This window comes from Myripristis murdjan, chromosome 9 (assembly GCF_902150065.1).
Source record: "Myripristis murdjan chromosome 9, fMyrMur1.1, whole genome shotgun sequence".
NCBI classification, from domain to species: domain Eukaryota; kingdom Metazoa; phylum Chordata; class Actinopteri; order Holocentriformes; family Holocentridae; genus Myripristis; species Myripristis murdjan.
In genome coordinates this window covers 31,289,047-31,315,062 of record NC_043988.1, presented here as the reverse complement: position 1 = coordinate 31,315,062, position 26,016 = coordinate 31,289,047, and the positions used below count along the sequence as shown (strand labels likewise).

The following is a 26,016-nucleotide window of genomic DNA, read 5'->3' as shown; positions in this document are numbered from 1 at the left end:
ATGTATTCATTATCCCTTTGCTGAGCACCAGTTGCCCAAACACAGAGCCAGCACAGACTATGATTAAAGACTTTTGAAACAATGGGTTTTCACCATGAATACGCATTTTTTTCTCTCTCTCTCTTTTATGAATGTCTGGCGAAATCATTGACTTGTATTATAGCAAAACTGCTGAGGGGGAAGAAGAAGACCTTGACATTGTCCTCTTCAAGAAATCCCTGAAGAAAAAGGTGTGACCTTTTGCAGAGGTGGAAGTAACTAATTGCATGTGCTCGTAGCTTTTGTGTGTACTTGTACTTTTTAGATTTTTTTTTTTTTTTTTTTTTTTTTTTAAAAGGTTTTTGCTGCAGATCCATTACAGAGAACAAATGATCGATGACAGATTTTGGAACCTTTCACAATAAAAGCTCAGTCAGCAAAGATGAGAAGAGGGATCTGCTTCTACGACTCTACTGCTGGTTCTACTTTTTGTCATTTCCCAATTTCCTATAAAAGGCTCACAATGGAAAAAAAAAAGTACAGATGGAAGCTTCAATCAACCCTTGTCAAATGTGCGTAATGCCCCTTTAAAAGCATGTAGTCTGCAGCGTGTTCTTTTGCTCCTTTTCTAACTGCATGGAAGAGATCACAGCGAACACAGTTACTGTTTGGAAAAAAGGAGCTCAGTCACTTTTACTTTTACTGCAGTAGATTTTTACTGCAGTACTTATACTTCTACTGCAGTCAAATACCAGCAAAGTAAAAGTACTTCTATTTGGGTAGCAGTTTGTTTTACTCCTTCCACCGCAGCTCTTTTGGTTAAAAAAAAAAAAAAAAGTCGATGAAGGTTTATTCTTTCACGTGCCGCTTTTGTGGGCTCATTATATGGCTGATATTTAAAACATAAATGACAAATGAAAGATAATGAGGCTTGGAGTGGAGCTTTAAAGGAACAGCGTGAAAAACAGGAAATAAAGAGGCTGCTGACGCTGGGTTTTACTCCCATATAAAATCGTTAGGGATCTCCTGAAACAGCCCCCTTTTGCTTTTTTACAGGCGAACAATACAGGAGGAATTTCATTTGTCCACCTCAGAGGGAGAAGAAAAAAAAAAGCCTGCATGTTAACGTGAACGACGGCTAATAATTGACAAGGGGAGCCGGTGCCACACCTCCATAGGCTGCAGACATCTGCTCTACCCCGGTGATATTCTCCAAAACTTCCTATAGCAAAGCAAACAGCTGCAAACAAAAGAAACAAGAGGGGCAGAAAAAAAAAATCCTTCCCCCTAACCTCATGGGTTTAATTTCTTCACACTATCTGCACAGAAATCCGATTTCACCGCACAGGCCTGCTTTCAATTTGCTTCAAGTGATTCATTGCCAATTATAACAGCAACTTATTTGTCTGGATCCTGTGGTTGCAAGACAGACCAGATGTTGGGACTCCCAGGCCAGATGAAGGAAGTCAGAGGGTCTCTCTCTCTCTCTGCAACGGGTCAAGGATGAACAGGATGTTGATAAACCAACAAACCAGCAAACCTTGACTCTTAAAAAAAAAAAAAAAAAAAACCCTGACCTCTTCACGTCTCTCCGTGCTCACTTTTCGCCCTCGCTTTTTCTTCCCCTGCCCCTTAAACTCCGGCCTTCACCTCCTTGCTACCGCTCATTTTTCCCTGTATTTTATTTTTGCCTCTGACCTCCCACATTACCTACTTTCTCTCTCTCTCTCTCCTCTCTCTCTCTCTGTCTGTCTTTGGGTTCCTCTCCCGTGGCGATGAAAGCCATGAGGTGTGCAGATGTTCCACTTAACCGGGTTTCCTTATCTGCGGTCGGCTCACCTACTCGATCACAGACGGCCCTCACAACGCAAGCAAACAACAGAATCCTTTTCCTCCTTATCAGCTGATTTCTTTGAATTATTGAGGCGGCGGCGGCGGAATAAGAGGGCGGCTGTGCGTGGGTTTGACTGCGAGGAGCGGCGAACAGAGTGTCTTGACACGGGGCCTTTAGCTGTGCCCAATAAAAGCGGTGATATACGATCATGTGTCTTCCATGTGTGGTGCATCCGGAACGCCGCAGCCGCCGCCGCCGCCTCACACAGCGAGTCAGGGAACCAACACTCCCTCCAGTCCCTTTTCTTTGCTCCAAACCGTGGTGGAAAAGCTCGCTGTGTCGCAGCTTGTTTGCTCTTTTTTTTTTTCTTTTTTCATATCTGGTTCATTCGAGTTCACGTGATTACAAGCGAATGAGAAAATCACATGGGCTCACAAGTAGCTCATTTGTTGGACAGTTTTGGTTACCTGTCATCCTGCCATGTTAGAGATTTTTGATTAAGGGACTCAAAATAAATCGAATTCCAGTCTCTGTAGTGTCGGATAAGCGTGACGGTTTATCTTCTCGTGCCAGCTAAGAGCACATGAAGAAGCAGCTGATTTGCCCTCAGCTGATTCTTTTATTTTCAGTGTCCCAGGCGTGAGGAACTGCAATCAAATGTCAACATCCGTCGTCTTACCATCCTCTCACACCCATAAACCCTTGCATTTTGGGGTTGTTTTTCCTGTAGCTGGTTCAGATTACACTCTCCATCCCGACGAGCGACACCACGGCTCTCCAGGACGGGGAGCGACACGCATTTTACGGCGATTTTTGGTGCCACCCAAGTTTTAATAGCATTGTTCTCACCTTCCCAAAATGAAGTGAACTCCATGAGGAAACGCTTCCGAGTTTGAACAAGCTCCTCGGAGCAACCCTGGTGTGAAGTTACGCCGAGGACAAAGGAGACAGGAAGGACCACCAGCACGGCCAGCCGGCTCGAATGCCCCGGACGAAATATCTCATAATGTGAATTCAAGTTTTCTCTATTCGCCGTCTGCCTTGCCCTTTGCTAATTTATCTGAAAACTCACTGAAATACCACACAAACTTCATCTGAATAAAATCTTAAAAATCTTGTTTTTACTTCAAATAAGTGGAAAAAAAAAAAACTCTGCCAGTGGGATGTGATAACGCCACTTCCCTCCAATGTTAATGAACGTCAAAGAATTTCCTTGAACCCAGTTTTGTTTTCTTGATGCTTGTGGGCTGATCTGCGTTGTTTCAACATATTTATGCCTGTTCCCAGGAAAATTCCTGACATGAGTGGAACTACTCTGGAAACAAGAGGGATTATCTCATCCCACTGGCAGATTTTTTTTTTTTGTACCTTGTTTGAAGAAAAACATGATTTTAAGACTCAACATCAGAGTTAATGACTTGTTAAGAGGCAGTTGTTCCTTCCAGTTTACTTCAAAGAACTGCTTTCCAAAGACTGACGGATAAGGATATTTGAGAAAATGGTGAAGATTTTCCACTATTTATTCAGACTGAAATTTCTAATGTTTTTAATCAGTGGTTTATTATCATATCCATGTGTGTGGTGCAGAATATAACTCTTTCTAGTATAAAACACTAAAACAAAGGCCATCTCCACGCTCTGTTGGGTCGCCTCTGCCCCCGGTTGACAGCGCCAATAAAGTCTCTTCAAAACAGAGACGTTACATTAAAACACTAAAACAATATAATCAACCACAGATGCTCTGATCACACAGACGGACAGAAAATAATCTCTGGACAACACGAGTGAAACACACCGTGCTGGTTACTGTGGACCCGCTGTCACATCAACATATTTACATCCGCCACTTCACTTTCAGATTTCAACACTCGGTGAGTAATACACTCACTCTCACATTACCTGATAGTTGGATGACATTTTCACTCTGCTGGATGTGAGTTGCTCCTCTGTCGTATAGCTGTAGCCGGCCTCCACGGAGCGACAACGTGCATAAAGTTACAGATTTCAACTTTAAATCAGAGCGGAGTTGACAGCAGAGTTTGTCACGAAGAAAAAGAACCGGAGACTCGCTCAGCTCAAGAAGACAAAAATCAGAGAACAGATTAAATGAGTCTTCTTTGCTTTGTGTTGAATTAAAGAGAGGGGCTTCAGGGGAGAGACATGCAGCACACAATGTCCAGAGGCTACAGTTACTGCATTAAAATGAGGCCATACATTTTATATTTTAGGCTTTTGGCTGACGTCCTAACCCAACACAATAGCCCTTTTCACTGCTCAATATCTGCAAAAAGTCAGGGTTAAAGGGATACTCCAACCTTTAGGGCAAAATAGTCTTCTTCCAACTCACCCAGACTGAGACAAGAGGTTCGATGCCATTTTCACCTCTGTGCGTCCAGTGGTTCGGCTCCTGTGGTTAGCATTATGGATTAGCTTAGCATAAAGACTTGAAGTCTATAGGAGTCGTTAGCCTGGCTCCGTCAAAGTGACAAAATAAACCTTACAGCAACTCCAAAGCTGTCTTATTTACACAGTCTATCATGTGTATCTACGCAGGGCAAACTGTAAGGCCTGGGCTAATGAGTACCAGTGTTAATCAAGGCCAACCTGAGCCCTGAGCTACAGTTAGCTCAGGGCTCAGGTTGGCCTCGATTAACACTGGTACTCAGTCAGCCACCTAGGGCTAAGAAATGCAAGTGTGAAAAGGGCTGATGAGTGTTGATGAGTTGTCACCCGCTCAGACATTTCCTGAATCGTTCCGGTTTTTGGTCATGTGTCCTGGAAAAAAAAAAAGAAAACATCCCAGGATGAAAAAGCTGTGGGAATATGAGCATTTTTGTGTGTTTGCATGCATTTTTAGCCTGCTGCTACGAGCACGCTTTCAAAGACACCCTCCCAAAGACAATTTTACCCAGTCAAAAGATCAAGTGTCAAAGTTTCAGAAAGGCACATTCTGATCATTTATATATTCGGTGGTTCTTATCCAAGAAACGGTGAGACGTCAAAAAAAAAAAAAAAAAAAAAGAAAAGAAAAATCATCTGCTGGCTCAATTCAGTTCATGGTTTTGCGTATATTTCTTTACATTTACAAAATAACAAGATAACATAAGTGTGTCTCAGTGGAGGTTATACTCTCATGAAACACTAAATATTAAAGATATGTTTCAGCATTAATATGATGATGACCACCATTTATTTTTTAGTCATCGGTTGGGTTTTACAGGATTTTAGAGGACCAAGGTTACGACCAAGCAACCCACAGCGAGGAGTCGGGGAGGGGGCAAAGGTCGGCATCCCAGCCGCTTGACAACACTACTCTACACAAAGCCTTGGCAGTATTTTTGATTTGATTCACGTCACTCATAACCCCAAGAGGCAAACTCTCTTTTCACCCTGTGGCCGGGGCAAAAGGGTCAGCGAGCCGGTGCTTCACCCCTGCAGCAGGTATGGATTGAATATCTCACAGTTCGAGGACACCCCGGCTGGTGAGGCGGCAAGATGGGGGGCGGGGGGCAAACCCGAGCGCCTGCGTGTGCCGTCCCGCTGCCATTCATGTTCCAGTTCGCAGTTTGCAAGTGTCAAAACAGCAACACGTCCAGCGCAGTCATCAATATTTATTCATGTCATTGCTATTCGGAAGGGTTTGGGCCCGAGCCATTAGCCTGCTTGTTAAGCTGTCACCGAGCGGAGGCATTTACCGTAATGTATTCCCTCAAGTTTCACACCGCTCCCCGCTGCCCTGACTGGAGGCTCCACCAACTTGCACCTACTGAGTTTCCACGATAACGAATCCACGGCCGTGTAGCTGCAGCGGAAACAGATGCACAGAGAGAATGAGGCAGGCTACCGCTCATATGATTATTGCAAATTCACGTCACGCCCCCCCTCCCCCCTGCATGGCCTGACATTTGGTGAAGGGTTTCCCTATGATTTTGAGCGTCTCTGTCAGCGGAGAGAGGAACTGTGACGCTCACAGAAATGATTCATGCGAAATTCGTTTTGCAGTTGGAGTATTTTTGGTTGGGCTGCAATCTCTTAGTCATAAGAGCTGCGCTTCCTGTGGGCTGTCAGTGAGTTTCCTCCCGCTGAGACACACTGTGCCTCTGTCTCGGCTTTGGAAACATTAAAAAAAAAACAAAAAAAAAAACCCACCTTGAATGTAAAGGAAGAGCATTTTTAAAATCTCATCATACTCTGTTGGTTAACTTTGAGCATGTGTGAGTAGAGTGGGTCTTTTGTAGTTTCACCCCATCCTCCATCCTTCACCATCCTAAAATCAGCCTATCTTCATCTCACATAGCAGAAAATACATCACAAAAATACATTTATATCAAAAACAAAACAGTTATATTCCAGTAATAATCTATCCGTCAATGTGGTATCCAGTCAGATTTATGATTTTTTTTCTCAGTTTATAGCATTTTATGAACTTTTGTGATATATTATAATACTCCTATCATGTTTCCTGTGCAGTATTTCTCTTAAAAAGCTCTCCAGCTCTTGTTCGAAAAGGCTGCCATCAGCTCACACGGACAAAATGAATCTCCATCGGCCTAAATAAACTTTGCCTGAGTCACAGCGACATGTACAAACACATTTCTTAGGATGATTTCTGTATGCTGAAACAACTCCAAAGAGAAAATGTGATGCATAATACTTCTACAATTGCTATACCAGTTATAAATAAAAGTTATTATTGCAGTTAGTGTCAAAAATACTATATTATTGTTTTATTAATCTCATAGATATTTTAGATGTATTATTCTTTGTGTGTGTGTGTGTGTGTGTGTGTGTGTGTGTGTGTAGTATTTTTTGGTTGTATGAGATGGGCGCTCCCCCTCGCTCTGCTGCCCCGTCCCGCCCTGTGTTGGGATGAAGAAAGGTGGACAGCGACATCGTGCAGGCCAGAGCAGGGATTCATCTTCCTCTACCTCCTCCTTCCTTCTATCATTATCAGCACTACTGTAATATAACATGATCTATCTATCTATCTATCTATCTATCTATCTATCTATCTATCTATCTATCTGCTGTATATGTTATGGGATGGGGCATGGCAGGGCAGAGCTAGAGTTATTATTAATATATTTATTTATGTATTTGTTTACTTATTCATTCATTTATTCATTTATTCAGAGTCAGAATCAGCTTTATTGACCATGTGTGCTTATGCATGCAAAGAATTTGACTTTGGCTTCTAGTACTTACATAGGTATAGGCTACTGTAAATCACACATAAACAACAAAAAAGGCAAGAAAAAAGGGGAACAAAGTATTAATTAAATAAAGAGATTACTTAAAAAAACTGGATTTGATTAGTTAGTTGGTTCCCTACTTAGTTAGTTCATTTGTTGGTTACTTGCCTATTTCCTTATGGATTCATTCATTTAGTTGGTTAGTTACTATGGGCTGGTTTCCTCCCCCAGCTCCTCTGTCCCAACCATGTGCTCAGATGGGCTGGATGGTAGAGTGACGTGTGAGCAAGGCAGGGCTGGGGTTAACATTATTTATAATATTTATTTTTTGGTGTGCGTTTTTCATTTCATTTCATTTTTTTTACCTCGTTGAAATGACGAGAAAATACTTCTTCTATCGCTAATTTGCCTTATTGATTTTTTTTTTTTTTTTTCTATCCTGCCACGGGACGGGTGCTCCCCCTGCCCCTCTCCCCTGTCCCACCATGTGTTCAGATGGGCAGAGTGACGTCACGCAGGGCTGGACTGCAGTTTATTAGCCAGAGAGCCAAGTGCCAGGTCGCAGCAGCTCACCCACTCTGCAGCTCTGTCCGGCCAGCGGCAGAGGGATGTCCTACTAACAAACTTTCTAGACACTCAGTCAACAGAAACACACTGACCCAAAGTGTCGCAACTAACTCCTGTCTTCATGAAACTTTAACAACTTTTTCCATTTTTTAAAAAGACAACAAGGGGCACAAGTTTGCACATCCACTTTGAAGTTGATAAGTTTTGAATGAGCGGGGTCATACTTGCGTGGTGACTTTTTTTCGACTTTGGCATCCTGATTTTTTTTATTTTTTATTTTTCATTTTTCATTTTTGGTTTCTTTTACATTTGGATAAGTTTTGTGTTTTTTTGTCCTCTTCATCTGGTCGTCTCAGTTAATAGACTCGTGATGGTTGCCCTATCACTCACGTTACTTGTAGGATTTGTAGTGAATCTGACTTCAGCTGACAAGGTAAGTGGCCGTATCGCTTCTCTCCTGCCTCGTTTCGCGTCCGATGTGCGAATCCGCCGCAGAAACGCGACGCTGTTGCTATTAAACGCGGTCGTAAGAGTAAAGTGCGCCTGTCAGCGATCAGGACAGCAACAGGTTTTAGTCCCGACACGTTCAAAACCTCCGCATTGGACTCCACACTGGTTCCTCTGTGAGATCCACGCAGCTTGAGTTTACTCAGTTACATAAGAGATGTAAAAGAGAAGCATTTCTGTTGAATTTTTACAAGCCGCACAAGAGCCCACGGCTTTAAACTGCTGCTGCTGCGGTGGGACGTTTCACTCTCACATTATCATTATGACTGTTTCCTTGGCTTGGACTGTGTTTAATGAAGGTTTGTTTTGTCATTTCATTGCAGGCTGGTGCAGTAGATAGAGAGGGTAAGTCTCATTTCCTTTTGCTTCACTTTGAATTATTTGAAAGTAGGAGCTTCTTTTTTTTTTTTTTCTTTCTTTCTTTCTTTCTTTCCCACAGCCAGTGAAGCAGCCCAGGACAACTTGGGTGCACTTAGATCAAAGTGGGAGGAGAATTTGTGTGAGAGGCTCTGTAACACCCTCCCCTCCATCCCCTCCACCACACCAACACACACACATACACACACGCACACACTCACAGTTATATTACATGAGTAAACCGCTTCAAGTGCTTTGTTGTACAGGAAAGAAAAGTCCGTTTCTAAATCCTGCACATCTGTTATCCATTTCTGAGGTTAAGAAACAAGTGAGCTGCAACAGCGGCGATGCACGATCCCATTTACACCCCGCCTTACGTCCTGAGCGCCTTAAGACGCACAATCTGCCCTATCTGCAAGGGTATGCTTCAGCCTAATGTCATATGTCTGCGCTACTGTGCAGCAGGAGCGGGGATCTGGATGCTTTAGGGGGCGTGGGGGCTGTTGCTGTCACTGGGGTTACAGCAAATTAACAGCTTTTAAAGGAAAAATCCACTTTAAGACATTGTTTATGCATGTACCTTGCCTTTCTGGGCCCATTTTGTCATTTGGCAGTGTAATTTTTCTATTCCTGCAGATCACTGGCAGATAATATCATGGAGAGATGATTCCAGGGCAGCTGCAGTAGGAGTTTGAGAGCAGGAAAAAAAAGTTTCAGTAATCTAAGACATCAGGGGTAAACCTCAGGTGTTGATGTCAGTTCAGAAATCAGGGAGAAATCCATCATAGAAGAGGCACAGAAGCTGGTTTCTCCACTTATCCGTTGTTATGAATCCCAGTACAGTTTTGGGCAGGAGACAAGAGCTGTGATTGGTCGGAAAATAAGTTGCATTTATTGCGTATTTGCAATAACAGCCTCGCTTTGACAGCTGCAAAAGCCGTCACCCAATAAAACCCCCTAACCGTAACCATGTGGGCGAATCTCACCCAGAACCGACCTGACACATATTTTTTGTCTTTCATGTTGAAGGTGCAAAGCCAATTTCACCATCAGGGATCAATAGCTTTTCTTCTGCTGCTGTTTTGGGATTAAGTTGCACCTACGTGAGACTCAATAGACCAGAATGCAATGCAGCTGCAGCACACGTTCTCTTTTGAGCAAGGGGCGACTTTCATTTTTTCCTAACTAGAAAAACTCGCTCCTAATTGCTACCAACATCGCTCTCTCCACTGACACACAGCTGAAAGCAACAAGTTCATACTTGTTCTCCATGAGAGTGGTCGAAAGGCATTCTGGGAAATGTAGGAAATGACTGACTGAGACAGAGGTGCATGATTGAGGCAGGTTGGAGGCAACCAAAAAGGTAAATTACCACCTCATGTAAAATAATGCACTGATTATCACAGATTGATGATACGGGACAGTGTGAGAGTATTTTGAGATGGATTTCTCTCCTGTGGGTGCTGGAGCAGCGATCTGGGTGCCACATGAGCGCAGGTCACGCAAGCTTCATGGGAAACGGGGTAAACATCAGCTACCATTTCAGCCGTTTTTGCCTGTGTTATCTCAGCCCAGCCCTTAAAACTAGACATGCAATTCCTCATCTGAAAATTGTTTTCAGTTCTGATGGATGAGGATCAAAGACACACTCATGCAAAAAAAAAAAAAAAAAAAATGGGCGTTTGATAAAAAAAAAAAAAAAAGAAGAAGAGGGAAAAAGTAGTTGTGTTCAGTGTTCAATCTGTTCTTTCATCAGGGCCGGGTTGCATCAGGGCAAATACTTGCTCAACGTTTTGAAAAATTGCTCGGATTTCAGATTTCTGTTGTAATAAGCTTCTTTGAACAATATTTTCCTCAGATTTTTTTTTTTTTTTATCAAGTCCTGCTTGCTAACACAGTTCAGGCAAGGTCGCCTCCGTGCTTCTTAACTGGATGGTGCTGGTATTAAATGGTATGAAATGAAATCCCATAGCGGAGTGTCTACTTTCTGCTGTTTTCAAACGATCAAAAACCCCTGATGAAAACATATAAATCATCACGTCTGAGCACTACGTCGGGTTTATGTTGGATGCTCTTTTATTCCACTTATCCTGTTGAGTTTGTCTTTGAAAATCAGTGGCTAAATTAGACAGGACAGAAAAGAAGAAAAAACTCCCCGAAAAAAAGTACACCTTGTCTATTTTCCCAATGAGTGATGATTTATTTTTTTCCTTGAGGCCTCAGGAAGTGCCCGGGCATTGTGAAGCCGAGGCCACCGCACACACAGAAGTCTCATTAGGAGACACTGAACGCAGATTTATTGAGATTGTAACAGCCGTGAAGTGAAAACACCGTTCACGTCCGCCACCAAATACAATAAAAGGACCAAGTCTGAGGGGAATGAAACAAACAAATTAGCTTTTGAATATTTTTCTTTTCACGTCGGCTCTCCGGCGGCCCACTTTCCATTTTGTCCGAGCTCAGGAATTTGAATAGCGCTCAGGCAAAAATGACAAATATATTCAGTTTGAAATGAGTTTGCAGTTTTGAGGCAGTGAGTCATTTGTGAGTGACTGGATGATAGATGGATGCCGGCAGGCCTTGGACTGGATGACCTCTCAGGTAGAATGGAAGTGCCGCTCTCTGGTGCTGCCATTTCAACCTTCGCTCACAGTCGTGGCCACTTGTGCCTCTTCTTTAAAAAAAAAAACAAAAAAAAAACGCTCCAGTCGCCCGTCAAGCCGTGACCTTTCAGAGCTACAATTTCGGGTTTCTCAGTTGGTCCATGTCGCCTGCATCGCCAGAAATGCTCAGACTCACTGAGGGAAAAATAAGATTATACATATGTATGACAAAAACAAAACAACACAATTTCCAGTTCGTGTTTTAGCAATATTTGTGATTCAACTTAAGTATCTTCCCTTGTTGTCTCAGGGCAAATGTCCCATGATGCAAAAGCAGCAGAGAACTTGAAGGTTTATTGAAAAAAGAAATAAAAATGTCTTCAAGTCTGCTTTTGTGCAGCAGATTTTAAATATTTCATTGCAGTTTGTTGAATGAAAGCAGCTGCTGGACCTGTGCACGTCACATTATACCCGTTTTTCTGATATCTACTGAGAGAAAAATGAGTTTTAACGTTGGCGTTGAAGCTGTGAGGGCAGCGTTCGCAGCTCAGTTCCTTACCTTGCTGTAAGTAGAAGGAATGGCTTTCATGATTAGAGCCGGGCCTCCAGAGGATTAAGCGGTGAAGCTCCTCTCTTCCAAATACACACTAATGAACTGAGCTAATTCTTGACTTCTCTCTGACCCATGACTCAATAACGTTTTTATCCCCCGAAGCAGAGATTTGTCACACTAGCTCTCTAGCAAAAAAAAAAAAAAAAAAAAGGCATCATTTTGAGACATATGTAGTGGGTAAAATCGTAAAATCACACCAGCCCTAGATGTTGCACCTCAGCATTTACACTGTTGCAAAACCTGATCGGGGATCACTGCCAAGTAGCCAACAGCGTCTTTGTTCACATGACAAAATTTTGTGCACGCGGCCGCTTTGACGTGTTGTAATTACTGGATATTTGCCCAAAGAGTAAAAATGAGCCCATTTACTAAGAAGCAGGCCTTTGATGTTTGTGCTTGTTCAAAAGCAGACACGTGCGTGCGGTTTGGCTCAGCTGTGAGCCGTACAACGGGCGGGTATGAGTTTCCTTATCTCTGTTTAACCTTACAGCAAGGTCATCGCGATTGGGCGGCCTACATCCTCCACAATTCAACGCCGTATTGTTTCTTTATCAGTAATTAAAACTGTTCTGCAGTATCTAGTTTTTCTTTAAAAGCCCGTTTCAGTGTGTCCAGAGTGCACACACTGTGATTTGTAAAGCATGTAATTTCTTCAGCTGTGTAATTTCAGTTTTGCCAATAACACCTGTTTGAATGTCTTAACAGCCAAAAACCTTGGACATAATTACAAGGTTGAGATATCCGCGTTACATTTTTTCCCCACTTATTTTAAAAAAATGTTCTGCCATTGTCCACATTTGGACGTCAAAGCAAAACCTGGATGGAAACTTCCCTTGGACCGAGAGCCCGTCTCTAAGGCCCCTGAACTTCCTTTTACAATAAAGGTGACCACAAATGAGCCGGTGAACAAGGATCGCAGGGTTCATCAAGCACCGTGTGGAGAGGGAGGGCAATTATACACACGTCATGTTCAGTGGCTGCAAAAAAAACCAAAAAAAAAACTGTGTCAGTGAAGGAAAAAGTAAAGCCTGCACACTCTCACAATGTCTCAGTCTTCATCAGGTTGTCTCGAATAAAATTTGTGGCTTGGAGCAGCGTGTGCAGGTGTTACTTTCCCCCTCATGAAACGCCACGCCAAGGTTATATTCAACGCCACCCTGTAGGAGGCAGAAATCAATAGTTTTGCGCTGGCTGTTTTTGTTTGTAGCTCTTAAATGAGGCGGTGACGGAGCCACAGTGAGGGGGTTTTTTGTTGGCCTCTGTAAAGGAATAGTTAAAGGCTGCAGTTTGATTAGCAGATCTGTAAATCTTGGAATTAATTTTAAGAATGCAAAAGGGCTGAAAAGAGGCAGATTGGGTGTCCGTCTTGGTGAGATTGACTTTGCAGTGGTGAATGAAGCCTCAGGGGTGTGACTGCCGAGCACATGACCGGAATGATTGGACTGAAAATTGAATTGAGGAGAATGTTGTTTCATCCGCTGTGTTCCTCTCTGTGTTCACTGACAGAACAACTGAAGAGCCGGCTGAAGGAGTATGGCCTCGTCACGCCGTTCAGCACCGACTCTCAGGGACATTACCTGTCGCACCTGCTCTCGGCCAATCACAAGCAGCGCGTCAAGAGGGAGGTGTTTGCCTCCGGGGAAGCCGAGCAGAGGCTCTTCTTCAACATCACCGCCTTCGGGAAGGAGTTCCACCTCCGCCTGCGGCCCAACGACAGGCTGGTGGCTCCGGGCGCCATGGTGGAGTGGCACGACGAGGTCCAGGGATTCGGGAACGTCACCGAAACCATGGGCGACGACGGCAACGCGGGCGCCAACGAGACCGAACCCTCCGGCGGGATGGAGAGGATACTGAGCCGTGAGCTGCTGAAGACGGACTGCACCTTCATCGGTGACATCACAGACGTTCCCGGGGCCTCGGTTGCCATTAACAACTGTGACGGACTGGTAAGTCCTTCTCAGCCGTAAAGTCCCCCGCCCCCCTCAAACCCCGTCTGTCCGTCACAAAAGTGGCATGACCTTATCAACTGATGGTAAGGGACTTTAGCCGTCCATAACTCCTGAGTTTCGCCTTTCTTTACGTCAGCACAAGGCATTTTTACAGCACATTGTTCTTGAGATATTCCTCAAGCTGGCGGAGGGAATGGCTTTTGTGCGGAAGTTTGTCACGGGTGAGTGGCCACCCATTGCATCCACAAACCCAAACGGATTTTTTCCCCCCGACCACTTCCCAGCATAAAACACCAGCTCCCTTTGTGCTGCACAAAAGTCTGCAGTCCTATCCTCCCCATCACCCCTCATAAAACACTTGAACAGTAATTGGGGGATGATCCGGGCCAAAAGCTCCTTGCTTTGGCCCGCTAAACATCTCCGCATTCAACAGCAGCCAGGAGGAAGGAGTCTGGACTGTTGCAGCAGCTTAACCGCACCCAAAGACCCTGAAAAAGTTTGTTTGCAGAAAATCCCTTGTAAAGTTTTGAAAGGATGATTTCTGATAGGGAGTTCAGAATCAACACACACATAATAAGCTGACCTCAGTGGCGGTCTTATGACTCCATTGTATCTCGGCGTACCAGGATACATTCAGCCGTGAGCAGGCCGTGACTATCATAGTTTGTTTAAGATTGTGCAATCGCTGCAATTGTGAAATAGCGCCGATAGATGCATCAAAACCCAGCAGCGACGTGAAATTCACAAATGTTAAGTGCAGCGCTCGCAGTGGTAAATGTCACTGCAGCATACCAGGAGACAATAGCAGAGAGAGCCGCGTCTTTAAGGCCACTCGGAGGAGCGATGCACGGATGGCGGTGATGATAGCGAGGGAGAGATCCTCAGGGGGCTTTCTTCCACCTCCTCTTAAAGCTTTGTGAAACATGAATGCAAAGCCCAGCGCCCGGCATTTCATTAGGCATATATATATATATGTGTGTGTGTGTGTGTGTGTCTTCTAGGGATGATTCTTAGAGGGTGACCAAGAGGTTCTCTGCAGGGGTTGACTTTATTCTTTCCACATTAAAACCTCCATAACAAGGCAGCACATGTAGAGAAATTCCAAGAGACAGGCGTGAAGGAGGCTGGGGTTTTGACACTCTTGCCAGCAAGCGCACACACACACACACACACACACACACACTCGGGCAAGTGTGTTCTTTTGACCTGTGTTTTTAAAGGTGGAGGGAGTAGGCACTCATGAAATAAGTGGGCCGACTTCCCAGGAAATTTGACGCGGTTGCTTTACAAGAGGGCAACCAAAAAACCTGTTGTTTTGGCATGGCATGAAACCTGAGCCAACCGTCGCAGAGATGATGTCAGAGAGACAACAGGCTTTTTTTTTTTTTTTCTTTCCCACATTTAGATTAAGATCTCAACGTCAGGGGATTGAACTGAATCAGAAAATAAATAAATAAACAAATAACCGAGTCAAATCATACACCTTTGCACATGAGTACAACCCACCAAAGTGCCGCGAGTAGCCCTCCAGGCGCTGCAGACTTAAAATGTTTCTTCCACTGTCAATCTGTACTTTTTTTTTTTTTTTTTTTTTTTTATGAAGTATAAAGGAGAGATTGTGTTAGTGCGGCCGTTCCAGTGATAGCCCCAGTGGCCACAGCAAATTGCAGTTTCGGTTTTAACAAGCATTTCTCAGAGGCAGAGCTGATCTGGAGGCCGAAATAATCTCATTAGTTCGAGTTAAATCTCAGTGGGCGGAGCGAAAAGAGCCGCGGTTCGTCACAGCACAAGTCAGATAACCGGCAAAAACCTGAACGACAAAAACATGGCGGCTGTGAAAGAGAAACTACCACTGGAAATAACTCGTTTTTGCTCCTCCTTGTTCATGACTTTACTAAGTTACTCAGCTCGACCGCCACAGGTCAACTCGCCAACGTGAATAATATAGTGCAGATTTCATATTTGCATGTTTTCAGTTACTAGCCTTACTTTTTTTTCTGTATTGGCTTCCCCCTCTCTTACCCCGTTCCTGTTTCAGCTGCACTTCAGTCTGATGTAATTTATCCAGAAAAGCTGTGTTTCTTTGGCTTTGCCTCGCTAAAATGTAAGTGCTCTGCGATGCAGCTGTCGTGAGTCCCAATCAAAACCAGTTTGCGCTGCTGGAGCGTTTGTAAAAAAAAAAAAAAAAAAAAAAAAAAAAGGCTGCTTTACATTACACTGCAGTAGCGCAGCCATGCAAACTGATGGTATGAAGTTGTGGAATTCAATTTAATTGTAAATAAGTGCGGGAGCCTTGCTTTTGATATGACTATGGGGATGACCACAGCATACTAATGTTGTCTTTGATCTCCAAGCCTGAAGAAATCCATGGATTGATGTTTTTTTTTTTTTTTTTTTTTTTTTTTTTTTTAAAAGCTTAATGTCCTTGAAACATCCAGGTCTTCAAAGATTATTAAATTGTGCATGTTTTCCAGCTTAAGGAACAAAAAGCGCCAGCAGAAAGCTCATCACGATCCACTGAAACGTGAGAGATTCAAAAATCTGTGGAAGTGGATGATGGATAGCGCGTACACAAGTGGTTTAGCCAAATGCATATGTGGCTGTTATGTTACATGTGTGGTTATGTTTCACCATAAATTCAACATACTTAAACACATATTTGCGTCAGTGGTGTGACAATATGTGAGAGCCCCTAATGGGAAAATTTTCCATTGTGGGAAACCCAACAACTGTTTCTTTTTTGTCACATGTGCGGCTGCATGTGTGCAATATCCATCTTCTCATGTCAAGCATGTGACGTGTTGCAGCAATATCTGAATGTCGAAGCTGTTAAGAGTCAGAAAACGTGATATACTGTGTAAAATCACAGGCGAAAACACGTCCTAACTAACTCAGGCGCTCGGTGTGTGACCTTAAAAATGTTCAGACTGGCTCGGGTGCACACAGAGTCGTGCACAAGACCCAGATGATGTCAGTCTGACCGTAAAGTCCGCGCCCCGAGCAACAGGCGCTGGTTTCCACTGACCGGAGCAGGAGGAGGCGAGGGCCTGTTCCTCTCTGTCTGTCTTCTCACAGACGTTTACAGCCGAGCCTCACCGGAGACTCGAGCCTCTGAGGTGTCACACAGGATGTGCGGGGTTTTGCTTTGTGGCTGTAACTCACTTTTAAAGATGCTACAGTGGGAGGCCGCTGAATGGGAAGAGTGAGGATTGTGGTGTGGAGGCTAAAAGCTGCTGCTGTGCTAGATGTGTTGCTATAGATAGATAGATAGATAGATAGATAGATAGGTATACTTTATTGATCCCAGACTGGGAAATTCACACGTTACACTATGCATTGTATAACATAACATAAGATGATAGACAGATAACATAACATGACATAACATAACATAGTGTTGTATTGTGTTGTAATTTATGGTGTAGTATAACATAGGCAAGGCAAGACAAGTTTATTTGTGTAGCACCTTTCAAACAGAAGGCAATTCAGAATGCTTAACATACAATTTAAAAGACATATGAACAAGATTTAAAAGACACAATGTAATAGAAGGGGAAAACATAATGAAATAAATTTGATTATGTAAGAAAGAAAAAAGGTATAGTGTATTACAGTGCATAATCAATAAAAGTCAGTGGCAAACAGTAAAGTTTTAAGCTTCAGTTTAAAAAAAAAAAAAAAGCTGAGAGTTGGAGCAGACCTCAGATCTGCTGGTAGCTTGAGGCATAGCAATGTATAACATAGTATAATATAGTGTATTACATAGCATAGTATTGTACAGTATGGTATAGTGTAGTACACAATACTTTAGAGCATTATACTATACTATACTGTGCTATACCACTATACAATATCACAGTATGCTATATTACTTTACCGAACTATGGTATTATAGTTCGGTATTGCAATACTGAGCTATAATAAGATGACACTCTGTAGCATTATTATATGATACCATGCTGTGCTGTGCGATACATGCAATCCTGTTTTGCAGGTTTATTATAGGTGCTGGTCTGCTGCTTGGTCTAATGCAGAAAACGATCGTTATTTTTGCTTTCGTTGGTGATTATAGCCGAAACGCAGAGCGTGCAGCGCTGCACAGCCTCAGATCAAACGGCCGCAGAAACGTGGGGCCGCTGATGAAAAAGCCGGTCGTTGAGGGCCAGTGGTCTTTGATCTCAAGTGGTAGCCCTGGCCCTCGCTAGGTGTGTGTTTTACTGTTTCTTAATTATAGCCAGCCTGGTGTCTGGAACTCTTTACTGCAGCAGGCAGGCAGGCAGGCAGGCAGGCCGCTAATGCTTACTGAGCAGATACTTCCTCTGGCTCAGGCAGCAGCGGTGTGGGGGTGACGTGAGGGCGACCCCCCCCGACCTGTGTCGGAGACAGCCTTCACATCACATGTATGTCAGTGGGAACTCTTGAGAAATCAGTGTAGGGGTTTCCTGATAAGTGGATGCAAGTCCACTCACTCAGCCCTATTTCCTGCCTTTTTTCCAGCATCATATTTGGACAAAGAATGCATCTGTCAGGGTCACAACAATTCAAAAGGGCACAAATGCCAGGACTCCCAGCCTCCCACTGGCCCAATAATCAACTTTCATATTCCCTAAAATGCCTCATGATTAGGCCCTATGCTGCAGTCCAAAACAGAAATCACCAGAATTAGGATGAAAGTATCACTTATTGTGTACAAGAAGGGGATTTCCTGGTTTTAAGACAGAGCTATGACAGCTATGAACCCACCCTAAATAGTTTGACTGAATGTGTTGTCTGGTATAATCTGTTTTTTCCCCTTTATTTAGTTGGCATGCGGACACCAGATTGACATGGTGGAGATGGTTAGGGCCTGTTTGAAAAGTGATGGCCCATGTTTATCATGTCTTTAGGCGCTCTTCTTGTGCTGCTTCAGAGGAGCGGCCACTGGCAAACCACCAGCAGATCCGCACAGAGGAAATCACCCTGTTTTCAACACCGCTGCCTATTCCAGGAGCTCGCTTTGCCTGCCACAAACCGTCTTAATGTTCACTTCTCTGGCAGATTTGAGATTTCAGGAGCACAAATGTTGATAAAATAATGATGTTCTGAATAGCGCAGTTTTGAAAACAACCGGACACATCATTTTTTTTTTTTTTGCATGAGATGTTTTCCTCCAGCGCAAAATATAGAGGATGGAAAGATGCTAGAGGATGTTCAGACTTGGGAATTACCCAGCTGGAGTCTGTCTTGTTTGGGAGGCTTTCTGAAACCGAGGCACCGTCGCCCGGTCTGGCGTAGAAACGGCCGTAAACTGTTTGGATTATACGTTTGATCGTTTTGAGATGAACCTGTTGCCTGAGTTGACAATAACAGAGGCAGATGAGGGTCCTTGAACTCCAGATCCTGTGTTTTTCCCTCTTTAACTCGTACCTTCGGCTCCACTAAAAGAGCAGAACAAAGAGCATCGTTTAGAAATACATGCTGTTCCCCCACCTGAAAACCTGAAAAACATGGATTTTCTTTACGTGTTTTTTTTTTTTTTACGCTGCCTTTGTAAATAATATGGACTCCACGGAGGCATTCGCTTCCGTTTACGGGATTATAATGATAGTGTTGTTTGATCCTCGGAAACACACCTGGTCTACATGGAGCGTTCGTGGCGGATTTACAAGAAGTACAAGAAGTCCATCGTAAACAGCGAGGAAGAAGGGGAGGGGAAGAAGAGGGGCTCGGTTACTTCATGTGAACGGTTGCGGTTTAGTTGTTCACATGGATAAGACACACAGCCCTCGACAAAAACGATTAGAGGAAACGAGGAAGGAATGCGATTGACCCCGAGATGTCAGAAGTGGGTGTATGCTGTACACTGCAAAAGCTCTCTCTCTCTCTTTCTCTCTCTTTCTCCCTCTATCTCTCTTGTTCCCATCCTCCGCTCGCTCCCAGCCCCTCCCCCTCCTCCCCTTCTGATTGCCAGCATAACTCTTCACTCCGTGTCCAGCCTGCTCTTCATATAAGAGCACAGATAGGGTTCCCTTGTCACACAGCTTCTTGATGCTTCACACACTGCAGATATGTTACTGCAGGGATCATTTCCCAGATAGGAAAAGTCGGGCGCTTCTCATTTCTGCTATTTTAGGCCTTCATAATGTAAAAAAAAAAAAAAAAAAGACACCATAAGAGGCCGTAAGCTCGGGATCTATTTTTTGTCCGGCCTTGCAGAGCGAGGAATATTGGCTGAGGACCAGGGAGTAATGATCTGCTTCTAAAACTGATTCTACATGAGCATCCTTACACTGTGATAAATGGCATGCTGGGTAATGAACCCCCCCGGCCACATGAGCTATTTTGTCCATGACAGATTTCAAAAGATTTGGTCATGAGCAAGCTGGATATTGCTCTAAACGTCTTTTATTTTATTTCTGTACCTGTGCCTTTCTCTGCTTGTTCTTGTTTTGAACACGTTTCGGTTGCGGTGTGTGTTTCCCATCGCGTTTTCGTTGTCTTCCATGCTAACGCTCGGCCAAGTCGCTGCGGGCACCGGCAAATTCCTGGCGGTCACAGATGAATAAGACTGAGATTCACTTACTGTCATGGCCATTCTGACAAATTTGAGTCTTCAAGTATGAGTTATATTTAACTTCCATGCCTCTGGATCTGATTTTATAGCACGTTATCCATTCAGGCTGCGTCAGAATCGAATCCGTGTAGCTTTATCCCGTTCAAACTGAACAGAAAACATCAGATCTAAGTCGTTTATATGGTGGAAACGTCAGAATTGGGACTCGTTCAGCTGTTAAGCGCCATATGATAGGATACGATATACTTTATTGTCCCTGTGGGGAAATCTTGCACTCAAACGCTGCGCAAATGACACATGACATATCGCCTTATCAAAAAAAACAAACAAGTAACATAAACAAAGCAACACATGTGCACATCACAACCACAAATTGCACATATTGCAGCCATTAAAAAAAAACAGCGATAAGAACCAGCAACATGTTGCACAACTCGCTCGCATCCTATCAAACTTTTTTTCTTTTACACAACCTCTGGCTTCATATCATGAATGTATTACACAACCCCTCGCACCGAACCATGCAGCTATTACACAACCCCCGCGGCCTCAAGCGTCATTATTTTAAATTCCAATTGAGGTAGGCACAAATGAGTTTTTTGAAACGGTTGATTTTGCTTTTGGGGGGGGGTGCTGTGTGTCGTCTGCCGGAGGGGAAGAGCTCATATGAGATGGAGCAGACAATATTCTCTGTGCTCGCTTGAGATCAGACTGCTCATATATTGACTGGAGGGACTGGTGTTCCCTCCAATCCCCATCACCTTCATGGCAGTCTATACCAGGCGAGCAAGCTTAGATTTTAGCCACCCCACGCTGACATCCCCTACATGACTGTTCTCTCTAATACAGCCCGATAGAATGAAAGCCATAATCTGATTCATCCCGTGCACCCTGAGTTTGCGTTGTAAGTGAAGTACCTGGTGTTATTTCGGCGCGGCGGAGATGCTGTAAGCAGCCTGGAGGGGCCCCTAAAGCCACCATGAAACACTGGAGCAGCCTCGCTCGTTTGTTTCCACAAAGCGGGACAGCTGGAAGCAAACGCTCCCCTCATCCCGTGCAGCGCTGAGGAGCATTTTTCCTGCAGGCGCTGGAAGTCCTTACAGACGGCACAGACTGACCGATCGACTGACAGATACAGACAGGCGGGAAGCGCTGACCTAAATTCAGCAGCGACTGGATGTCTGAGTGTTGATATTAACCTTTACTTCGCTGGCGACCTGGTAAAACTTGGCCGTCTTTTCATATGTGTCGTGTTGCATAATCGGTGCGGCCAGCCAAGGAGGTGAGCCGCTGCTGCGTCTCAAATGTAAACATTCACTAACCCTGATGGGTCAAGGTTGGGTAAAATTAGAGTATCATTTCGGAGGATATTTTAACTAAAACCTGACATTTACCTGTCAATCCAGCCGGGGCGGTGAGCGCTCCTCCTCACGGCTCGCCTCGGAGGAAAACGCTCACAATGCTGAGATTCATGAAAAGTGACAAAGTGAGCAAATTAGATATGTTAATGTTTGGCCAGGAGCAGCGTGTGTTCAGTGGCCTAAACTTTTGGCCTCTGAGACATAAAAGAGCATTCTGGACACATACAGCTCCTGACATATCTGGAGCTACTGTGAAAAAAAAAAAAAAAGCAAAAAAAAAAAAAAAAAAAAGCAAAAGAAAATATCCCGTTTGATTAGGAAAAGAAAGCGAGCCAGTTCCTCTTTGCAGCAAACTGTAGTCGGGCACAAGAGTTGTATTCACTAATAGTTCTTAATGTTCCTTGTTGACTTAGCCAAGGCTCGCCTCGCTTTGCCTGTTGCAGAGGCTTGACCCCAGAGCTGTTTGGGTATATGGTTTGAGGTACAGGAGGGGAGGCACACCAGGATATGCAAAGCCAAGCTATTTCTTCCAAGTTTTTCTCCTCAGCAGTGAGGGCCAGCTCAGTGTGCACCGTTGGCTGCTTTTATTGATATTTATGTGTTTAAACATTTTTAATCATGACCTATATAAACTTAAGAGGAGCCCACATTTTCTGTTGTCGTTTCAGACAGACATTGAGAGCCATTCACCGGCATGAGGTTTTTTTTTTTTTTTTTTTTTTTTTTATTTAAAGGCAAGTGTGGACTCTTCACCGCCTTCTCAAAGCATTAGGTAAATGTTTGGAGGAGCGGCACACAAAAAGGCCCGATGGAACCAGACTAAATTCTCATATTGTGTTTCCAGCTCAAATAAAATACTTTGTGCACCCCCTTTGATGCCCCCCCACACTGCAAACTCTCCTGCAGAGTTCAATTCATAATCACACCAGCCAAACATTTATTGTCTGCAAACTGTCTCTTTCGGAAAGGATTATTTTTCATAAAAGAAGTTTTTGAGGACATGCCCGCATAAAGGCACATTTTTTAAAACATTTCTGTGTGTGTGTGTGTGTGTGTGTGTGTGTGTGTGTGTGTGTTTGTCTGCAGACATATAGCATCTGTCATTACCAAGCCCGCTCAGCCTGAATGTGAAATACAAACATGCAAGGAAAGTGAAAGGTAGCGAGAATGTAGATGAGGGGGTTCATTTTTATGTTAATTTTTTCCAGAGTATGCTCCTGAAATATTTTTGCACATCCGTGTTTATTATTTTGTGGCATCCTCAAAAACACAGAGTTGCTACTTTTCCTCCAGTTGGATGGGAGACTTTCAGTTCTTTCTCTCTCTCTTTCCCCTCCTCTCTACAAAATCGCAAGAAATTAACTTGTGTTTTTTTCCCCCTTAAAGTTCCTTTAAAGGCTGGGGATGAAAATGGCAGGTAATGATGACGAAGGTTTGCACACATTTTTGAAAGCAAACACACCTTTGAACAACACAGAGGGTGAAAGGTGGCAGTGTCCTGGCTGAATCCAGGCCTTTTTTCAAAGTTGCAGTTCCTCGACTTTTTTTTTTTTTTTCTAACTTTTTTTTTTTTTTTTTTTTTTTTTTCACGAAAGCACGTTCATACCGACCTCCTTAAGAAGTTTAGACTGAAAGAGACTGTTTTTGAAAACCTGGAGCCCTTCAGCTGAATCCCATATGTTTTTTTTGGCAGACGAGTGCTGTCTGCTTGGCTGGGGCTGATGTTGGGGATATTAAACTGATGGAACACAGGACTCTTGATCCCTTTTTCTGAGCGTTGTGTTTAGGTACCAACCGGCTCGGCCTCCATCAGACACCTGCCATTGTCTGTTCCGCTGTTGGACGGCACTGAACTCTGGGTGGCAAAGTCGTGCCCTCCCAAACTTCTTCCTCAGATCCGGCCTTGAGCTTGCAGAGCTCTCTTGCAGTGTCGCAGTTCTGGGGAATTTCACTGCATTGCGTTTGAAAGTTGTTGCAATAAGGTTTTCATTAGTTTAATCACACTAATTATGCAATTGTTATCAAATATGGTGCAACTTTCAGGCAGTTTGACGTTCAGACTTGGTTGAAATGAGGTTTAGTTGCCTGGCTGTAGATGTATTTTCTGAAGTCACAAGAATAATTCAGTTAATCTGAAATGACTTGTTTGTGGTCGTGAAAAAGATTCAAGTTCATATTGTTTAGATGATGATTAAGACAAGCCCGACTGCATTTTTCACTTCTTTTGTGCTTAAAAAAAATACCAAAAATATATCATTCAGGATTAATTAAATGTGTCTTAATTGAAGTACTATTTTACTGTCCCAAAACAAAAAACTGCTGCAAGGAATCTATGGATCTTTGATAGAGTTCTCGATCAATACAGTGACTGTGACTGCCAGGTTGCTGAGGTTTTGGGTTTTCAAAACTCACCTTTCTGCTCGTACCAGAGCGACAAATGAGGATGACACTAGAGGAAAGGTCATGAGGTCACCAAAGATGAAAGGCTTCATCCTCTGGGGAGCATCGATGTACTTTCCAAATTTCATTGGAATCCATCCAGTAGGTTTTGAGATATCAAATGTGATGTTATGGCCTGAGGGTGGCACTAGAGGAAAGGTGATTGCGACACCAGAGTTGATGGGGTTCATTCCCAGAGGAGCATATTGCTAGGCTATCTGTCTATTACATTTACAGGTGTGTTTTGGCCAGGTCTAATGTTTTGGCCTTAGCGTGGTGCTTGAGGAAAGGTCACCATAATAAAGAGGAACCATCCTTCAGGGAGTATTATTGCACATATAAATCCACAAATTATGTTTTGTGATATTTTGTGTGGGGCTTTTTCTCATCTTTATGCAGAATGAGGGCCACTATCTCAGACTTTAAAAACGCTTGTGCAAGACGACAGGTCACCAAAATGGACGAGGTTCATCCTCTGGGGAGCATGAATGTGCCGATGCCATTTTTTGGCTTGTTTGATTCTTCACTTCCTGTGGTGCTGAGAAGATTTCCTCCCCGTGCCCCACACTCAAAGCCAGAATATCATTTCGGCCAAAGAGCAGAGCTGCAGCATCTTAATTACTGTGCACGGGATGTCCTCACCCTCACTTTAATCCTAACCCTACATCTTTCCTCATGCAGCTTTAAACAATCGATGCACGCATTTACTTTGAAGTCGTTGGCATTTCATTCGGTCTCAACCCATTCATTGTTTCATTTAGAAAAGAGGGATGGTGCTTACTTTGATCATACAAGACCCCCTGGGTGCACGGTGGCTTTTTTCTGACACCTGTCATTTCCTCTGTCAGTTTTTATTACCTGTGATTTAGTTAAGTCACAATGCACTCTCACTAATTGGCAGATAATTGCATAGTATTATCTTGGGATAAAATACTATTAACCGCCGAAGTGTGCCCTTTATTCATTCATCCAGCTACTATAACAAAAACTGATTGACATCTGGCTCCCCACTTGACATGACTTTCCCTCTTGAGGCGTCATGTTAGATATCGGCCGCAGGTTCAAGTCTCATGGGCGCACAGTCTCGCGTTCTGTTAATTATTTTACTAGAATATGTTAATGACAGCAGCTCGTTTGGAGATTGTGACTGACAGCTTTCTCCTTTGAAACCTCCATCTTTCTATTTCTTAACGCAAGTGTCACAATAGACTGAAGTGGCTAAAATGATTTATTCAAAGATCAGAATAGTTAATTCAAAGTTTCACATTTTTATGCAAATTTAATATGCATACAAGACCTCAAACGACGTACTGGAGAGGGAAATGAACGAATGGCCTTTCCATGGACCTTAATATACAGGGTGTCCATAAAGTCTCTGTACAATTTAACAAATTTATTACAAATGCAAATGAATAGACAAATATGTGGAAATTATTACAAAATGAGGAGTAGATACTGAAGTTTTTTGGGGTTTTTTTTTTGCTTCATTTAATACTCCTCTATATGGGCAGCATTAGTTGCACGAAGCACATCAAGACGGTGCTCGATTTCTTGCCATGTTCACTGTAGCAGAGCCTCATCAGTCCAACACTGTCCCTGTCTCCATAAATTTCTTGTGCCATGCATGAATTGACGGACACGACGGTGGATGTCTTCCGTACTTAATCCTGTGGATTAGCGGAGTCTGCGTATCCGATTTTGTTTCAATAAACCACAATACACATTATGCCTTTTCTTGAGGAGTAGCCATTTTTTAGGGGCTTATTTAACAGAACCCATTTCATCAACAGGGTACTTGAAAAACACAAATGCAATGTGATTAAAAACTTTGTTAACCACTGAGTACATGGAACAAATCTGATTAACATATCTCATCAGTTGCTTTTGTAATAGATTTTTAGAGACTTTGTGGATACCCTGTACCTCTTCTGCGACGGTGTATTTATCACACAGACTGAGATTCATTTTGAGAAAAAAAAAATTAGTCTGTACATATCGACACCAAATCTTGTTGTACCTTTTTTCTGATACAGTGTGTGCTCTCCTAAATGTCACAGTCAGC

General features: G+C 43.4%; 1 protein-coding gene across 1 annotated transcript in view; it reads left to right on the top strand.

Annotated features, from left to right (window-relative positions):
• adamts3 (ADAM metallopeptidase with thrombospondin type 1 motif, 3) overlaps positions 1-26,016 on the top strand; it is a 170,495-nt gene that overhangs the window by 10,659 nt on the left and 133,820 nt on the right. Inside the window, exon 2 of the mRNA XM_030059711.1 lies at positions 13,159-13,598. Coding sequence (XP_029915571.1) covers positions 13,159-13,598 — 440 coding nt within the window. The remainder of the gene's footprint in view (positions 1-13,158; positions 13,599-26,016) is intronic.